Below are 19,073 nucleotides of genomic sequence, written 5' to 3'. Positions count from 1 at the left end.
GTCGTCGACTAAACGTGAGACAGAACGATATCCCCGCCATCACCATCAAAGGAAGATAGCAAACAACTCAAGGTTGGCGACATGCATCGAGATGGCACGGAGACTATCTAAAGATATATACTGACACGGGTTACGTAAGTAATTCAAGTGTGCTGTCGTTTTTACAGTTTACTTCGCAAGTAATTCCACACGAGTATGAAAATGAATATCATGGACGTGTTCGGAGACTACTTAAGTTACAAATGACCGAAGACCAACAAATAACACAAGGTAGATCCGTTCTTTCCTCAATTGATTTAATATTGAGATACACAAACTGCATGTGTGTATCCAACACGCGTCAGTCAAGAGAATTCAACTTTTTCTGGACACACTTCTTGTGGACAATGTTCAGTCTTTTGGCGATGAAAGTTTTGAATGTTAGAAACTCACAGACGACGTCTTGCCCTCTTATAAAGACAACAGAACAGAAAATTCTATTGTAGATTCTATTTTCAGATCAAAATTGCAGGGAAGCTGGCTCTAATAAATATGTACGCACCTTTTCGTTCAGGACTCAGTATCCGATCCAATCATGGGACAGCGCCCCTACTCATGAAACAAGAACCCACTGTCACCTTCGAGCAGAAACTAACGTTGCCGTTAAAACGTCCATAGACGCACTGGCTTATGCAAACTTTATACAGGCTGTGCCGTGGCCCGGGATGCCAGTGCAGCTTATGTTTTCGTAGCTACGTACCTTTACCCAGTAGCTACTTTGTTTGTTGACCGGGTTGTGTTCAAGAGTAGAGATTTGCTTTTGGAATCCAGTAGGGCATTTGTAGATTTGTGGTATTAATCATTACACAGCCAGGGTGCACGGGACTGGATTGTAGAAATGCAAACAGATAAAACCATTAGTATTTACTCTTCAAATTCAACAGTTCGGAGCGACAAAGGAATACTACGCAGTGGTTTGAATAGAGCTCGGTTACTGGTGAAACCAAGGAACTCGGTCTGGCGCCAATGACTTAGACAAACATCCCAAGGAACTGGACTTATTTTCGCGAACGATAGAATCCAGAACAAACAGTCCGGTCTGCTGCTGGCACAGAGATAAATTATCGGGACGGTTTTACGTGAAGCGTCTTCTTGGATTTATTGGTAATCTATGGTTGATTTGATACGAGACTTCAGAACGGTCTTGGCTCACGCGAAAGGGGACGCAATCCCCGTCATAGGCAGAAGCTGAACTATATCCAATGTATACTAAGCAATATGCAGTATTTCACTATCCACAAAATATAATGATTTGCTACACGCATGACAAATTTCCTTGTAAAAGTACTTTTTCTCGACATATAACATGCACCTTGCGATTTCAAGTGTAACATTACATTCATAATTGCGCGTGTCAAACATTAAGTGCTTCTTTGTCCAGTCGATTTAGTCTTGTGAAAAAGAACATGAACTTATGTCGGCAACGTGCAGCGTTGTGTTTGTTCAAATGTCACCTATAGATATTACATATCCACGCAGACTGGTAGGTAAACAAGGTAACCATGACAACTAGGATTGGTTCGGGGACGTTCGCGTCAGCAGTTTGCTCTTTAGACTTTCCTACGTTTTCTTCAAATCACCTGGTAGTTTTCAGTCCGTTTTATACCACCACCACTTCCCACCTGCATATTGATAAGCAGCGTTGAAAGGCAGGCCTTGTAGATCCTGTATTGTTAAGTCTGCTCTTTGTTTCCTGCTCTTTTGAAAAGGACTTACTCTAGTAAGGCAGGTACCAAGTCTAAGTCAAAGTCTAAAACCTAAACTATCAGGAATATAAACCTGTCCTACAGAACATCATTGAATCACTCTGAACCCATCCTCAACAAAACACACAATAGCAACATACCCGATACCCAGTAAACATACCAGCAAAGGAAAAAACAGGCTTCACTCAACTCAACGGCTGCAACTTCTTGCTTAACTGTCTTGCTCAAGAGCTTATCAACTGGTAAAAAAACAACTGGAGTACTTCAACCCTGAACTTTGCAATGTTGGGTCATGTAAATAACAAATGGCCCAGTTAGCCCCAGTATAATCAATTTTTCTGGAGCAACCACCTACATTTATGTTACTAAGGGTAGGGTACAGACCGTAGTGAGAGCAGATGCAATGGATACAGGAGGCTTCAGAGGAGGGCAATAGATACATGTAGTATATGTACATTATGAAAAGGTTTTAGCAAAGCTTTAGACTGTGATCACTAATTTTGTCTTATTATGTACAAGGCAACCTTACAAATAAAGCTACATGTAACGGTTAGTATCTCCAAACATAGGATAAAGTACAACATTAGTAGAATTCAGAATTTCAGATCAACAATGGTTCACTGGTTGCTTATAATGATAATGGTTAGTTTCTTTACTGGTAAGGGTACTTTTGTTTTACATATATAGTGTAGTTACAACCATGCCATGTCAAACACATTACACTCTTCTAGAATGTAATACACAGAGTTTCCTAGATGCAGAAACTATAAAAAATGACACACAGCTTCATTTTAACACATATAATTGATCATCAGACAACTATTTGAGCATGCTAACACCAAATATTATGCCACTGATAGGCATACAGCCATAGGGCAATCAGAGAATTAAGTATATGATTGGGAATAATGATAATACATACATTCACTTTCTATTACAAGTGATAAATTCAAATCAATTTGACACTGATTCCAAAGTACACAAGTGACATATACAGGTATCGACTTTCTTATACTGTACAAAGTCTCAAACAATGTTAATTCTTATCATAGCTACTAGGGCACTAACTTTAGAGAATGACATTGCCTCAATGCCCAAACAAGAGTCCTGTGTGCTATTTAAAGATTTCTGTCTGCAGTACAAGTTGTAACAGCTAGGTGTCAGTGTTATTGCGATCTCTGGATCATGATCTGGAATTTACCTGTGTGGGAAACAAAAGGTAATGAGGACAAGTTGCTTTGTCTTAGATGTGGATTATCAAAAAAAGCAAAGATGAACTATGCACAAATATTATTTTTACATACGGTAATACAATTATAATAATTTAAGCAACTGGATAAATTCTCTAAAGAGTCAGACATTTCAGACGGCATCTACTACTTTCATCAGTAACTGAAATCATTCATCTTTCTCAGTCACTGATGAAGAACAGTGGATGCTGTCTGAAACATCTTACTCTTTACAGAATCTTATCCACTTGCTTGAGTTTGATTTCAAACCTCCTTGGTATTATGTAATGTTTTATCTGGATGTCTAACCTTCATTGACAAATTATAATAATTGAACAAGTTTTCTATCATTATTGAACGATTTTCCCAGTCAAAGAGGAGTAGACTGCATGATGAGGCTGACTTACATGCCGGCATGTTCTGGACCTCGGCTGTGACGATACAGCTGATGCCCAGGTTAGCCAGGGCTCCACGGATCAGCCCGCAGGGGAATGCTAGGTACTGTGGAGACAGAGGGAAGTGTTGCAGCATGTCTGAGTGGTGTGAGGTAGTCTCTCACATTGATTTTAATATGAAACCATAAGTGCCATACTAGACTAAGTGCACATTGTGTGCATACTCATCCTCCTGCATGCATGTGTGTAGAGCCAAGGAGTACATTGTTCTCAGGTAAAATGTATAGTTTCAGCATGTATCCATGTTAGCATTCACAACTCATACATAGATTTTATCCCTTACATTTGGTGCAGCCTCCAGGTACTGTTTACTGGCTGAGATCTGTGTGAGAACTCTGCACCTGTTGTCCTGTAGAACGTACACACCCTGTAAACAAGACAGACACCTGTCAATCAATGACATGCATATGCTATGTAAGCTTGAGAGGATAGGCATGTAAACTGTAGTGAGATTAGTAGCATCATTGTTACATTGTTTTTTAATGTAAACAATGACGAATTCACTGTAGGAAGAAGGTTTATTGCTTATTGTTTATTGCTAGTGTCTGATTGTATTGGGAGACAATGTGATTATTTTCTAAAATACAGTATTTCAAATATTTGCATTTCTTCTAGGGTTGTGCATGGTTCAGTGCATTACGAAATATTGTACTTTAATCATGTTATGTTACATATAGATCATTTGGAGCCTTCCAACGCAAGGAGGATTAACTGACTGGTCTCCCTGCTGGGCCAAAGGGTCAGGGTTCGCATCTAATCAACCTTTTTGACCCTTCGGCCCCAAAATCCTCTTTGATGCAGAGTCTGGTGCCAAACTATTTTCCAATCAATTTGGACAACTGGGCCACAAAAACAGTCCTCTTAATTGTTCTTTATCTTCCATTCATACATCCTGGCTGGTCCAAGCTCAGTTGTATTCATTATTGTCTCACCTGATGGTTGGTTCTCAGGTTGTCCACCTGTTTCTTATAAACACTCGTCCAGAAATCCTTACAGATGAACTTCATGATGTCCAGTTCATCCTTGAACCGGGAGCTGTCCTTAGTAAATCTGGACATATGGGGAAAGGTGATCAATGCTGAGGATTTGAGACGATGTTGCACATTGTATAAGCAAGGACTTATAAGCAATCCTTCTGATCAAGACAAGAGCCTGAAGAGGGTATTGAAACTGCCTTCTTCAAAGAAATGCAGAGGAAATATCCTGAGGTATCAATCATTCAAGAGCATTAATTCTTGAACATGGATTGTTTTTAAATAGAGGGAATTTCTGATCACTGATGTTTTAGTCATGGTCAAACGTTAGATTTTCCCAAGGAGATTTTCCATTTACCTTTCTGCTAGACTGTGTCCCACACGGTAACCCATGTTCTCCAGGATGGGAATGCATTTTTCCTGTCAAGAAAACAGCAGCACGTGAAAAGTTAATAACGTATCATACATACATGTATATTCTTTATGGTTACGTAAACAGATATAGGAACAACGTGAAAACCACAAAATTTTATCTGGCACCCCTCCCCCAACATTTTAACACATTAAATATGCTCCTCTCTTCATTATATCAAGAAAGAATGGATTCTAATACAACCAAGCATGTTCATGACTATCTGACCGAAGCTAAAATAGAAGTGTTACCTCGTCTGCCGTCTTGAAAAGGTAAGAAACAACTTCCATGTGAAGAAACTCAAAAAGAGCTTCGTCCGCCATTTTGGCTACATGTCATGTATCAAAAGCGCCACCTATCAGTTTAGGTTAAAACAGAAGAAGTTTATTGCAAGTTCATGCCCGTGGGCTAATTGCAAATACATCAAGTGCACGATGGTAAATGTAATAATTAAGGGTTAATGACCCGCCCCAAGGTGTATATGGTGTCATAACGCCTGGCCATGTGCTATAACCACCGAATAAAACCACCGAGTGAGCGAAGCAATAACAAGGGGTGGGAGAAAAGGAATGTTAACTTCAAGGACACAACAAGTCACAGAGACTTTCGTATATACACTTACATTCTTATAGATTAAGTCTGATAAGTAATAACAACAAATGGTACTTGGGACACTATGCTGTGGTTTTCTGCAATAATATTTTTAGCTGCTAGAGGACGTTTTTGATCCATGGCCAATGACAGATTGGAATGTACCAAATATAGGTACTAGTAGTTATTATAGGACTGTAGGACATAATATAACAATCTACAGATGTTCAAACAGACTTATACTATCCTTGTGTATCATACTAAATATATCTATTATCACCAACAAAGTAAATTGCTTCGTAATTGTCATATGCTGGTAAAAATGGATATAATTTATTTAGGGACATTCCTCTATATCCTGTGGTATAGTCTGGATTACCCTGTATGCCTTGCGTCAATCGAGCAGCGTGACTTTGTCCACGATGGCGGTGGTAGTGAGATCTTTGCAAGATCAAATCGATAAAGCCAAGGAAAACCTAAAAGGCGTCGATGAAAACATTAAAAAGTTGATCGGTAGAGACCCCAGTGATACCAGGTAAGATCTAGAACCATTTTTTAGACAATTTAGCCAAAGAAAGGTGCAAACCGGGCGTGTCTTCTGTAGGCGTGCACCGGACCTCACCTGCTATCGACAACATGCATAGCACAAAAATTATTATTAATTTGTAGGAGTGTGGAAATTTGTTTGTACTACATTTATGTGCTTTGTACCTTTACGTCTATACATATATAGTGCTCTGTTTCGAAAAAGGTTTTAGTTTCACATCCAGCAAATCCAACTACAAAATTGAGTTTGTTTTTTATGATCACTAAATAATTTATGTCGTCAAGGAATGCCTCTTTTCGAGCTACCAGATCTTTACCTAGCCTAGTTTTGGCAAAGAACTCTAGGGAACAGAAGTTGGGGACTTGCGAATAGTACATGACGTCAAGATCACAAAACATAAAAAGAGTATCCAAGTATTTTGCACCCAAATGCAGGAAGAAGTCCCATATATATATTTTTTTGTTTAATTTTGACACGTTCGTTCATCCATGTGATCTAGGAAGTTAATGTTATGTTATAGGGAACCTTGGTGTGATTATGCTATAAATTGTAATGTTGTAACCTGTATCTGATGGTTGTTTGTCTAACCAGGCCCGTTGCTGCGGGCGCCCCGGGAAGGAGAGTATCACTGGGAGGAGGAGCTGGTCCTGGAGTCGGCCGCGGCCGTGGAGCGGGTTTCAGGTAACAGGCTATTAGAAACCGTCCATGTGATGTACACATGTAACTCACTGTTAGTTACCATTTAAACATGTTCATGTGATGTACAGATGAAATATGTTTATACACGTCCATGTGATTGTGATGTACGTGTAGCTCCCTGTGAATTATCCATGTGATGTACATGTAACTTGTTGTGAAACACGGACATGGAATCCATCCATGTGATGTACTGTAGCTCACTGTGAAATACCATTGTACTTTTTGTAGTAATGCTAACCGTCCTTTAACTGAAGGATGAGATATCATAGGAGACAGGTGTGCAGACACTGTAACATGCATGGCCATTGCCAAGTTACACAAGTTTCCAATGACAACCAAATTGAGCCAATCAACATTTGTTATTATTTTTTTACCCAGGCGCGAGTCGGAGGACTGGGGTGACGGGCCTGCGGTGAAGAGACGAGGAGAGATTGGACTGGGCGCTAGGTGAGCGTTATCGTCATGATTGTTGTTCTGAACAAGATTTTACCCGTACCAGACTGCACTAAAGAAGTTGCTAACTATCATCACTTCAATGTTTTCATCAATGTGATATTAAAAATCTTTTCCTACTCTGGGAACCTAAAGCCAGCAAACCAAGTCAAGATTTTTAGGAACCACCTTGTACTAGATATCCAACAGTATAAGTTGCTCCTTTGTTTACAGGGACAGGCGGGTGGTGACCTACCGAGGGCGTGGCCGGGGCCGAGGACGGAGGGACGACGAGGATGATGAAGATGAACTTCCTCACAAGGTGAGATTATCTCACTTATGTAATGTTTTATTTTGTATCTGTTAACTGTATCTGTTCAAAATGTTCCGTTTTGTTGTAATCTGTACTAGTACCTAGCCCAGTGTGGCAAAAATGTGCAATAAAGGTCTTCATTAATTCTATTACTAATGTCTTTTCTTAGGATTATACATGATAGGTGTTATGAAAGAAGTGCATGAAAAATACAGGAGCAACATGTACACTGACTTTCACCACGTTCTGTGGATTGTTATCAAGGTGATTGTTATTTTGTTGCTCCAGCCGTCCCTAGCGTCCTCCGTGATCCCCACCCCAACTGCCAAAATGACCCGCAAGGACTCCATAGACCAGCTGAACAAGGATGAGCAAAGCAAGAAGAGGTTTGTCATGATAAAGATTTGTAAAATAAAGCTGAAGAATTTTGTATACTTCATGTGTGTGTTAAAAATCAACATCTGCTTTGTATTTGAATGATCATCATAAAGGAAAGACTGATTTTCAAAATCTCAATCACAAACTAATAAATCCATTTGCTGAGATAGCAGAAGGGATGAGTCTGCCTAACTCAAGAGTATTTTATATCTCTATATGCGTTAATGCCTGGATGTGTCTTATCATGTACCAACAGGAACAGACGGATGTTTGGGATGCTGATGGGTACACTGCAGAGGTTCCGCACAGAGGAGGTGTCGAAACAGCAGCAAGACAAGGTGGGGCACATGTTGTAATACTGTTGGAGTTCGACTTTGGGGTGTACCGTCTGTTGGACAATTAATTGTGCAGCGTACATTGCAGTTGAAATGTAATACAGGTACAAATTATACCATAGTTTGCAAGGGGCACTTTAATGGATTAGTCCAGTAAAGTGCATTTGTTCCTAATGAACATCAGGGGTGGTTCATGGGTTAGTATTACTGTATAGTTTGATTAGTCTTGTATATAGTGCTTGTTGACCACCTGGAGGTTTTATGTGTTGTACTACATCTAAAATGATGGGAAGAAAATTAGATTAAATTCACTTGAGGATATGGCAGTAGCAGCACAAAAACAGAACCTTCGGAGAGAGAAAGTTTGCCGCCCAATGCAACATTGTTGCGGGTAGGTCTAAGGACTACATATAACTTCCTTCTCTTGCCTCAGGAGCGCCGCCGTGTAGAGATTGATAAGAAGCTGGATGAGAAGGTTGAGGAGGAGAAGAAGGCTGCGGCTGCAGAGAGACAGGTGCTGTTCAAGGAGCGGCGAGCAAAACAGGCGGAACTCAGGAAACTGGAGTACAAGCTGGAGCTGGCACAACTGGTAAGACATTCTCCTCAGTCCCTTGAGTTGTTGCTAAATCCAGGTTTGACTATATTAATTGAATGCTTCTGGTGGATAATTCAGCATGATAAAGGTTAACATTTTCATAGCAGCCATATTGAGTTTGGATTGGTTTAGATCTCCATCAGTGATACAATGTTCAATATACTTCTCGGAGTCCAGCAAAGTAAACAAATACAAACATAGCAACTGAGATACACAACAGAATATACGTTTAGATTAATCAGAAACTTTAACACGGTGAACTTGAACATGCTCTCTACCCGTGCCACTTTTTCTGTATACATGTAGCTTATAGGAGATGGAACCTTTAGATAGATAGCACTTCTGACTACTGTATTTGCCTTCTTTGAAGCAAGAGGAATGGGACCGGCACAACGCCCACCTGATGCAGTTCATCCAGGTCAAGGCCAGCCCCGCCCTCTTCTGGTGCCCCAAGAAGCACAGCAAGGAAACCTTACAGCTCCTCAAGGAGTCACAGGATAGGTTAAAAAGTAAGGCAAAGCTTCTTTACTGGCATTATGTATTTGTAATTGTGTTACCGTAGATTGAACCATTTTGTTTGTATGTGTCCTTTTCAAAAAGTTAGTAATAAAGAGAAGTTTCAGCCTGAATTATCAGTTGTCTGAATTATCAGTATTTTGTGCACATGAAAATTTCTTCAAGCAGTTTTGACTAGTTTGATTTTTAGTTTCAGAACTACATGTACTACTGTCTACAGTTTATCTTACTAAGTGCAAGACTACAGTACCATTCATCCATTGTTGTTTCTATTTGTTTCCACAGAGGTATTTGATAAGCGTAGGAAAGATCTGGAGGAGGAGATCAGTGTCATGGAGGTAACGGCAGAGTCAGGTAAAACAGAGGGGGGTGCAGAACCAGGGGAGGGGGGTCAGGAGGGGAAGGGGGAGGTCCTAAATGTGCAGGACATGGACGACCTCCCCGAGGACACTGGGATAGAGATCGGGGAGGAGGTGATGGACACAGGTGGGAAGGATGATGGGAAAGAACAGGTGGATGATGGGAAAGAACAGGTGGATGATGGGAAGAAGGAGTTGCATGATGGGAAGAGTAAGGGTGAGGAGGAGCAGGGGAGGAGTAGGCGTGAGTCTGAGTCAGGCAGGGACAAGGGGAAAAGGAGGGACTCGGAGAGGGACAGGAAGCGGTCTCGGTCAGGTCCTGAGGCGGAGAGGAAGCGGTCCCAGTCGGGGGGTGAGGTGAAGAAGGACAGCTCAGAGACAGCGGAGGTTGAGAAGGAGAGCAGCAGGCAGGCTGTAGTAGAGCCTGGTGTGGAAGGGGAGGGGCCGAGCACAGAGGGGGAGACAGCTGTGGTGAGACCAGACATTTCAGAGGAACCCATGGCAACAGAGGCAGCAGCAACAGAGGGGGAAGAAAAGGCAGAAGAGAAGACTGGGGATTGGCCAATGGGCTCCGGGGAGGGGGACTGGGAAATGGTGGAATAAATAGGGGATAGTTGGTTACATGGGGCTCATAGTGTTGTTTAAGTAGAGTCGAGGTGTGTCAGCTCAGGAATAAGTAACTCTGTGTTTGTCGTACGCTCATGAACTGTGGTCCTGTTGGGGTTTACTTTGGGTCAAAGGTTAGTCCTTATGTACTGTTGGTCCTTGCAGACAACATGTTTTTTTGTGATTCTCGTCAATTTCCTAGGTAGGGGCGTCACTTTTGCAGTGGCAAGTCTGCTGTTGGGTTCTTGCCTGGTTGTCCAGAGTAGAATCTGATGGGGTTGTTTCCTGCTGGTTCTTGCCTTTGTTTGGTACCCTGAGTCTGAGGTTAGGGGTCAAATTTCTCTTAGTCTTCAGTTGGTTTAGGCCTGATGGAGTAACTTCTATTCCTTAGGGCTCTTTGTTTTTGTTTTTTATTCTTGAAAAACTTGGCAAAATTCAACCTTTCTGTGTAATTTTACATCATTTCCTTGCAGTTTTGGTTGAGTTTGGATGCTTGGCCTCTCAGTGTTTTGAAGAATTGCTTTTAATTGATCCATATGTAATAAGGGCTGTGGGGGAGGGGGGGCACATCTGTTGTTCTTTCATGTATATAAGATGTTGAGCTGTTGTTGTCAGCGATGCATGTAGAGGTAGAGGTTTGCTGTTTCTCCCAAAGGGAAAGAACATGAAATGTATTGTAGACCAGATGTTTTTCTTTTCAGGCCAAAGTGTTTTTGTGATTTTAGATATTTCAATTCATGCCAAGTTCTCAGTAATGTAGGTAAAACATGCCATGTTCATATTCATCATTTGAAAGATTGTCATTCCTGGACATCAAAGCAACTTGTAGATAGTAGATTGTAGACAACTGACATAGACTTTTTCTCTGTACTTAACAGAGAACTTTGTACAGTATTTAGGTGAAAGGCAGTTTAGATTCTGGATTGTCAGATGTCTACATTTGAACAGTTTTGCTGCCTGACATGCATCAGGGTAGGATTGAATCAGTACTTGTAAAATCTGTCATTTACTAGATCAAGAATGATTGTATTCTGAACTATAATATATGTCAGTAACTCTGAAGTTCACCAATAAAGGTCCTAGAAGTCTATTACTGGATTGATGTCGTTTTATTTGGAGGACTCAGCTACACATAGATTTGGACTATAGTGGTTACAAAGACAGCTTGTTATTACATTACTAACTCATCTCAAGAAGACACGGCTGTAAACTTTCGTCCCAAATGTGCAACTCAATTTCACACCTGAAGTCCTTGCTCACTAATGCAGTACATATCACAATTCGTCATTCAGATTTTGCTATGATACAAAAACAGGGACACGGCCACCCTTACCAGTACAATAATGGTATATAAGCTGATGCTGTGTGAAATGTCTGTTTAAAAAATAATTATCCAGTTGTTTGAGTAACTGTCATTTGTTATATCTTATTACCTGGATGTCAAACCTTGATCAACAAATGGTAATATATTATATACTATGTGAAAAATACTGTACTGCACCATACTGAGTGATGGGAGAGAAGGCAAGTGCCTGTTATGTCCCCATTAACTTGGCTGGGGCAAACCTCTACTCTATGGACATTGAGTACGGTTGGATCTAAACATGCAGGGGCTCCCCACGGGATCGGCAACTTCAATGGACAATATGGTACCCATGTGACCCGAATTGGGTCAGATGGAAAACATCACCTGTAGCTACAAGTGTGCGGATATGACATCCGTATCCACCAATAGCGGCAGACCACGTGGCTGCACAGCTACACCAACAGGCATGTCTGAAGTGATGGATGACACCAGGGTGTAATATAAGCCTGCCGACCAGTATAGGGGGCAGCTATCTATAAGTTGTTTACAAACTTTCTTCTGGCTGGTTTTTACCCTCCTATTATGGTTGTCACTCATGTGGCTCATCTGTATCAAAATTCAAATATGTAAAAACCTTTATGAATAACAGGACTCTTTATTGAGGAAAAATGAAAATTAAAGAGACTCGGAGGTGTAACATCCTTTATTTTCTCCGAAACAGCAGCATAACAAAAACTTAGAAGCATTGTGTGGTTGCTAACTTATAGCCTTAGTATTACTACAATGAATAGATGGAATTTCTTGGTTACTAGTATCTTTTTTCCCAAGACCAGACCGATTCTATTGCTTGGTCCCTGGCCAAACAAAATTAGTCACTATGGCTTCAACCCAACACAATCACAACCTTCTGTTGTACACCTATTAAATTCCAAAGAACGATTTTGTACACAGCAGCTCCAAACGTGCATGATATAAAGTCAAATGACTGGTATATGATATTGTCTTTATTTCCCATGTATACTTAGTATATCAACAGAAAGCACTAGTTAATACCACCATCATGTGGTTACTATTCTAATGAACTGTCTCTACGTTTATGACTGTTCTTATCCATTTCAATTTTGACAATTTCTTTGCATCTCAAATTTAAAGTAAAAGTTGCTACATGGCTCTGTCATTTTGAGGTAAAACAAGAGTTCAATAAAATCATACACTACAACACTCTCATTCTTTTCTTGCCAAACTTATTAAAATGTATTTTTTTCATTTCAAAGCATCAAATTCCATCAATGCTTTATAGATAAATTAAGCTTAATACAAATGTATAAAATGCAGATTGGGTATAAATTAAAACATCCAAAACATAGCAAAGCATATCATACATATATGTTAGATGTACATATTTAGTACTAAATATACAATAAAGCAGTATGTATTTGTACAGGTACATGTAGAAAATATCGAAAATATATATACTGCACTTCACACACCACAATTTCTTTTTTTGAATCAACCATTAAATACATGATTCTACCTAACATGGCTACATATGCCACCCAGATGGCTGATGGAGGTACACATGTACATTTGTTCTTGGCACGACTTTCTGAGAATGTTCACTCTCTTACTGGCATAATTTTTATTTGGCAAAGGGGGTTGACCAAATGTTTATGTATTATAAATAATACATCAATCAGAATTTTATAATGACCAAGGGTATATACTAGTATATGTGTTCAGTGTTGTAGTGAATTCCTATAACAGCATGAGAAGCACAGCATCCTGCAAACAGTGCCAATACTGCTACAGTTGTGTCTGTCTTTCCATCAGTGCACAGGATTCCATCTCTTAGGAGAAATATTTTGGACAACACAAAATATTTTGATGAAAATAATATTATAAAGAGCTTCATATGTTCTGATAGCCTCCACTAGGCTCTATACTCATGGACGGTGATTGCTACAATTGCCAGAAATGCGCAATAAAACAGCATTTGACAGTGGTTAGTATATGCAGATTTTGCAGAAATCCCTTGAGGCCCAGGCCCACACTCTTTGGCATACCCCCAACTTCTGCACACCCAGCCAGATACCTTTCTGTATCTCATACATAACCATCATAAACGGTTCTGAAGAGTCAGAATGATGTCAGTGAACACCCAATCCTGGCCCCAGTTATACATGTCATCAATCAGGCCATACCATATTTCATCACATAAACTATAACAAACCAACACTATCTGCTCTGTATCATTCTCACACAGCAATATCCACTATTACTTTGGCCTCAATTAATAAAATTGTCACAAACAAATACATTACACATGACTGATAATGTCCCAGACAACAACTTCTGAAAAAATTCTGTACATTGCCACTCGTCCTGGTTCCCAGTTTAGATAGCCCAACAGGGCTACCAGCGTTTCCTCAGCAGGACAACGTTGCTACCTCGGCGGGAACAGCAGCACCGCTCTGCCGCTCAGCCCTCCCTCTACTCCATCATCAGGTAAAACATACAGCTCAATCTCCTGGGCACGGACGGGACACATCTCCACCATCTGTATGTTACTCTCATGCAGCAGCTCGTATTTCCACAGCGCCAGTCTCCTGCTCTTACCCTGCCTGGCGTACAGGAACGCCTGGTGCACACGGCTCCAGTCCAGCTTAGGGGCGGTGGTGTCCGGCAGGGCGTGGTACAAGTCATGGCAGTGAGGGTCATTGTCCTGCTGGTACCCGTCCAGTAAGCCTCCGTGCCATTGGTCGATGCCCAAGATCAGCCCTGGAGAGAATATGGAAACAAGAGGTTCAGATGCCCCTTGTTTAGTTCATGTTTTTCTTCTTATTCTAATTCATATGTCTCTGACCCTATCAATTAAAAAAAAGCATGGAAAGCTCAAGAAAAAAGATGTTGCAAGGTAGAGAGGTTGAGATTTTTTATAAGATACAACTTAAGATTAACACAATGTTATTATAGAAAACTGCTGCAATGTTTTACTCCCATGCGTATCTAGTACATGAAGTACACCAACGTCCATGATGAAAATGAAAGGCGAAAGAGGTGATCAAAATGTTTGTTTTCATGTTGATGCTATATTGGGGGAACAGTTTACCTGGGATGACTGCCCAGTGTGCTTTGTGTCCTCTCTTACAGATGGGCTCATGGTTCCTGTCAGCATCATAGCTGCAGCTGGGTTAAAGGTCAACCGTGGATCATCAAGAATGTTAACTTCATGCTGACTGTTTTAATTACCTTGACTCGTTCAACAAATTAGCTGACCTCATGCTTGATAATATTTTAAAATGTAGCCACGGAAGGTTTTGTTTGGAGCATACTTACTTTAGAGCCTATATCAGAATTACCGACTTTTTCCAATTCATTCATTTATTTTTGCTTTATAGTAAACTGTTATACTTCTGTGGTATACTAGTACCTTTTTGAAATCAATTATTTTGTTGTGTATTACAGACAGAGAGATATTAGAAAGTACATTTATCAATACTGGTCCTAAAACTGTATCTCAAAGTCTATTTTCTCAAATACATTACTGTTTCATGTTGAGGTTCCCAAATTGGAGATTTGAGAGATTTGACAGGGATGACAGGCATGTGACATACAAACTGTGTAATCTGTGTCATAGTGATGTGTCAGGTATGCAGTTATTGATAGCGTGGAAATCAGCATGGTTTATCCAATTGGTTTATTCCATTGGATAAACCAATTGAAATACACTAGCCAAAAGACCCTTCATGATATAATGTTACCAATGTAAACAGACTGGTGCAAAATAAAGTGACTTTATTTTGCACCAGTCTAATTACATTGGTAACATTATGTGAAATATAGAAAATGTAAGCAACAAAGCTAGTCTTGAGTCCCTCATGAGTGCAGTCTATCTTGAATACATGAGAACGATGATAAAGGATACGGCACAAGAGCGGGGTAGCCTTTCACCAGGTGCTGTATGATCTCCAGCCTGTGCTGCGGCATCCCTCCCTTCAGCACAGAACACCGGCACCCGATCAGCTCCTCTGCAAGCTGCGCCATGTAGGTAGCTGGGGAGACGTGGAAAATGTACCACCAAGGACTACAATGCAGACTTATCCTTCTCCCTTCCCTTGTTTATGGGGTTAGGCAGAAGGGAGAAGTTTATTATATTCTGATATAACGTTACATGTAACCAGCTGCATGTAACATTACATCAGCACTGTTCATCAAGCAACAACATTTAAGTTATCAACATTGTAAAGAAAGCTGGTACCGCCCTAGCTTGGGGTGCAGCATTTTATCTCCCTACAATTAATTGCAACCTCCTCATTCCACCAAAAAAGTGGATTTCATTTATTTCAATTGCCTGAATGAAGGATGACCCTTTGGTCATGTGACATTTGAATTAGCAGGATACATAGAAATGAAAGCATTCTTTCCAAATAAAAGGCAATCCCTGGCTAATTCAAGTTCATCTGCAAATAACCATGCTTCCTGTTTTGAGCTTTCTGAAATGGAAACTAAAGGTCATGTGAGATGGAAGTGATCCTGGCACTACAACTTGGCCATCGGCCAGAACAACAGGGCTTCAGCTGTATACTCATCCCTCACAAGTGACATCCAACTGTTAGCTCCATTCTCTTTTAAATTCGCCACTCAAATTTGTAGACAAGGTCTTATGATTATCACTGCAAACATCTGATACATCAAGTGGACAGCATGGAGTCATTTATCAGCTACATTTCTCATAGAATTGGTCACCAGTCACACTATTGACACATCTTAATTCATTGCAAAGAATTTTTAATCTTCCAAATGTACATTACCAGAGAACATCTCTCCTTGAAGAGTGTAGCCCTTGTTCTTAGCAAAGTCGTAAATCTCGTCAGTGGATGGCGTCTTGACGTCGGCTCCCACATCCTTAAGTTGCTGCGCAGCCATGCACAGTGCCACCAGCCCACACCTGTATGAGCAGTCAGCAAGCAGAGATGACATTTGACATACAGTCAAGTATCATCTCTGCTCTGTTCAGTCACATCTGTACAAGTGACCACCTGACACGATGTTCGCCTCTCTACATAAGGACTACCTGGCCAGTGTGACCAGTTTTCAGTGGTCCCTTGGATAATCTTTCCCATCACTTTATTCATCATTTCCCAGCATTAAGAATCCTGTCTATAGTGACCACCTGCCACATAGACCAGATTCTATCGGTCCCCTGTGGGGGTTTGACTGTACATGTACCTAAATCAGTCAGCAGTCAAAATTTTCTTTTGCCTTCTTTCCACTTCTATCTTAAATACATGTACTGGAACAATCTCCACTATGTTGTGGTCAAGCATGAACTGTTCATATATGAGGATTCATACATTTCATCATCTTTGTTTCTCTTGAGACACCAACAGAATAACATGGACCAGAAAAACATGGCATAACAGTTCTCAGCACCAAATAGCCACTTCCTTACTCTCTATATAGATCACAATTGTCTTACTTGGGCCCCTCCTGTAGAACTGGGATGATGCCAGTGTTGACATGGGAGAGCCAGATCAGGTTCTGCCCTGAGCTGAGGGTGGTTTCCAACCTGGAGAGAGAGTTGACAGAACAAGTCAGTAGATATACGACTGGGAATGTCTGTCAGGATCCATTTATACCACTATGTATATATGTATGTGATCTCGTATTACGGCAAGCAACACGTCTTGGTGCTAACGTGTCAGGGACATCACCGTGATTATAACATTTATCACGTGCAGATGTGCCAAAACATAAAACCAATAAAATGAGGTCATCAATCTAAGACAGCAAAACTGTAAGGGTGAGATGTGAGTCTGTGAACCTGTTAAAATATTCCCCTTGTATGTGTAACAAACAGAAAACAGAACTATTATAGGGGCTACACTTGATCTTACTCCTTACAGTCACTTGGCCTTAGTAACTTGGGTTTAACAGTATCCTCTTAGATTAAAACCACTGTAATTTATGTTTTAGCTTGTAACAACATAAATATAACGTTACATTCCATGACAGTATCTTCTTCAATTAAATCCACTGTAATTCTACGTTTTAGCTTGTAACAACATGAATATAACGTTACGTTACATGAAAATTTGTAAGTTGTCTGTTAGCAAATAACACCTGTTTCTGCAGTAGACTACATAAAACTCATATTTCAACTAAGATGATATGATTTTATGTGCCAGTCTGCTCTTTAGAAAATTAAATGTTTTTCATAGTTTCCTGAACATTACAATTCCCAATAAATGATCTTATACTAAAGAGAAGAATGATGTATTATTTATCTATTATCTACCACATGCAAGTCTGACCGGTGATGCTTATCTGCCTTGCTCCCCTCAAATAAACTTATTAATTTATCATTTATGATTTTAATCTATATGTAAATTTATCATTTGCTTAGTTTGTATTTGCATATCGTTTAGCAGTTGTGGAGTTCCTGTCATCATGTTATTGTTTTCAATATCAATACAGCTATGGTATTGATATAGCTAGAAATGATATTGATACAGCTAGGGGAATTATGGCATGATATGATATGCTTACCATATTCATATGGATAAGTACACTGCATATTTCATTAACAAGTGCCTCTTGTTGACAGGGAAACTTGAATGTGCATCTCTGTTCTATGAATGGCCTGCTTCACGGAGACATTTAGCGCATGTACAAGTTTGGACACGGTTACATGCTGGCCTTCATACAGAAATATGATCCACCGAAGTGTACACTAACCTGCACCGTTCCACCAGGTGGCGGATATGTCTCCGGATGTCGGTGTCGGGAGCCCCGGCTTGTGGTCCCGACCGCGCGAGTCTCAGCGCCCCGTTCCTGTACTCGAAATGTTTGGGGGGTGGGGGCATCTGTCCGAGGGGTGGGGGAGGCGGCGGGATGGGGGGAGAGCTGCAGTCGCCATTCATGAACAGTAGAGGAGGTGGAGGAGACACTTGTTCCGACTCATTAACCGTATCTGCACCGCTACATTCTTGATTTTGATGAACGGGAGACAAGGGAGGGGGGACTGTCCCTGGAGGCGGAGGTGGCGGCGGTGGTGGAGAGACCGGGCAGCCGTCCATGGACTCTGCGTCGGCGGTGGACATCTCTGCGGCTCCCACAGTCCCGAAGGAGTCGCCAGAAATCGACAGCATTCCGGTCGTTCTCGCGATCGCGTTGTTCCCGCGCCTTCCCGAGCAAAAATAGCCCCCTTGGCCCCCGACGCTTCCGATCCCCGCCCTCTCAGTTTACACACCAGCTGATCCAGGTCAGCTGATGGAGCGGCATTTAAACAGCGTCACGTGACCGAATATAATCCGCCCTACATCCAGGCATATCGCACAGACTCCCCGCAGTGTGGGGAAGGTGGTTCGGTTGTTGGGCACTCATCGTAACTGTGAGACATGTTTCTGTACTTCAACCTTGCCTTTGGTTTCTGATTATTAATCAGGAAAGGATCGCAGGGTACCTGGGCGGCGGAGAAAGGAGTAACACCTGAGCGGTGCTGCCTACCCCGTCTTCAAGTTCTCTTTTCAGTGTTAAAGTTTTAGAAAAGATATGTAGCGTTACCCCTTAAAGACGGCT

The 19,073-nt window shown here is 41.0% G+C and overlaps 3 protein-coding genes across 3 annotated transcripts; 1 reads left to right on the top strand and 2 right to left on the bottom strand.

Moving 5' to 3' along the window:
* Positions 1-2,827: 2,827 nt before the first annotated feature.
* LOC136433405 (trafficking protein particle complex subunit 6b-like) lies at positions 2,828-5,185 on the bottom strand. Its single transcript, XM_066425574.1, has 6 exons — positions 5,067-5,185; positions 4,762-4,823; positions 4,362-4,479; positions 3,713-3,796; positions 3,382-3,475; positions 2,828-2,946 (listed from the first exon to the last, which is right to left on the bottom strand). Exons 1-6 carry the CDS (start codon positions 5,136-5,138, stop codon positions 2,912-2,914), a joined length of 465 nt encoding a protein of 154 aa, XP_066281671.1. The 5' UTR covers positions 5,139-5,185; the 3' UTR covers positions 2,828-2,911.
* Positions 5,186-5,789: 604 nt separating this feature from the next.
* LOC136433401 (pinin-like) lies at positions 5,790-11,276 on the top strand. The gene is made up of 9 exons (XM_066425570.1): positions 5,790-5,941; positions 6,545-6,634; positions 7,031-7,099; positions 7,319-7,406; positions 7,686-7,783; positions 8,032-8,113; positions 8,544-8,699; positions 9,076-9,214; positions 9,507-11,276. Exons 1-9 carry the CDS (start codon positions 5,829-5,831, stop codon positions 10,181-10,183), a joined length of 1,512 nt encoding a protein of 503 aa, XP_066281667.1. The 5' UTR covers positions 5,790-5,828; the 3' UTR covers positions 10,184-11,276.
* A 901-nt stretch (positions 11,277-12,177) lies between these two features.
* On the bottom strand, positions 12,178-18,741 carry LOC136433403 (actin maturation protease-like). The gene is made up of 6 exons (XM_066425572.1): positions 18,231-18,741; positions 16,972-17,061; positions 16,304-16,440; positions 15,418-15,544; positions 14,602-14,672; positions 12,178-14,270 (listed from the first exon to the last, which is right to left on the bottom strand). Exons 1-6 carry the CDS (start codon positions 18,641-18,643, stop codon positions 13,936-13,938), a joined length of 1,173 nt encoding a protein of 390 aa, XP_066281669.1. The 5' UTR covers positions 18,644-18,741; the 3' UTR covers positions 12,178-13,935.
* Between the last annotated feature and the right edge of the window lie 332 nt (positions 18,742-19,073).

The sequence above is a fragment of the Branchiostoma lanceolatum genome, chromosome 4 (genome assembly GCF_035083965.1).
Source record: "Branchiostoma lanceolatum isolate klBraLanc5 chromosome 4, klBraLanc5.hap2, whole genome shotgun sequence".
NCBI lineage: Eukaryota > Metazoa > Chordata > Leptocardii > Amphioxiformes > Branchiostomatidae > Branchiostoma > Branchiostoma lanceolatum.
Note: the sequence above shows the minus strand (reverse complement) of the source record. Positions and strands in the feature narration are given on the sequence as shown.

What these genes read in the sequence shown, in the direction of transcription:
- LOC136433403 (XM_066425572.1), bottom strand. Translation starts at nt 18,643, where the DNA reads ATGCTGTCGATTTCTGGCGACTCCTTCGGGACTGTGGGAGCCGCAGAG. An exon ending in GTTCTACAGGAGGGGCCCAA is followed by an intron (nt 16,441 to 16,971) that starts GTAAGACAATTG and finishes CTGCTCATACAG; the next exon opens with GTGTGGGCTGGTGGCACTGT. An exon ending in TCAAGGAGAGATGTTCTCTG is followed by an intron (nt 15,545 to 16,303) that starts GTAATGTACATT and finishes ACGTCTCCCCAG; the next exon opens with CTACCTACATGGCGCAGCTT.
- LOC136433405 (XM_066425574.1), bottom strand. Translation starts at nt 5,138, where the DNA reads ATGGCGGACGAAGCTCTTTTTGAGTTTCTTCACATGGAAGTTGTTTCT. An exon ending in TTTTCAAGACGGCAGACGAG is followed by an intron (nt 4,824 to 5,066) that starts GTAACACTTCTA and finishes TTTTCTTGACAG; the next exon opens with GAAAAATGCATTCCCATCCT. An exon ending in GGACACAGTCTAGCAGAAAG is followed by an intron (nt 4,480 to 4,761) that starts GTAAATGGAAAA and finishes CCATATGTCCAG; the next exon opens with ATTTACTAAGGACAGCTCCC.
- LOC136433401 (XM_066425570.1), top strand. Translation starts at nt 5,829, where the DNA reads ATGGCGGTGGTAGTGAGATCTTTGCAAGATCAAATCGATAAAGCCAAG. An exon ending in GGCCGTGGAGCGGGTTTCAG is followed by an intron (nt 6,635 to 7,030) that starts GTAACAGGCTAT and finishes TTTTTTACCCAG; the next exon opens with GCGCGAGTCGGAGGACTGGG. An exon ending in CGAAACAGCAGCAAGACAAG is followed by an intron (nt 8,114 to 8,543) that starts GTGGGGCACATG and finishes CTCTTGCCTCAG; the next exon opens with GAGCGCCGCCGTGTAGAGAT.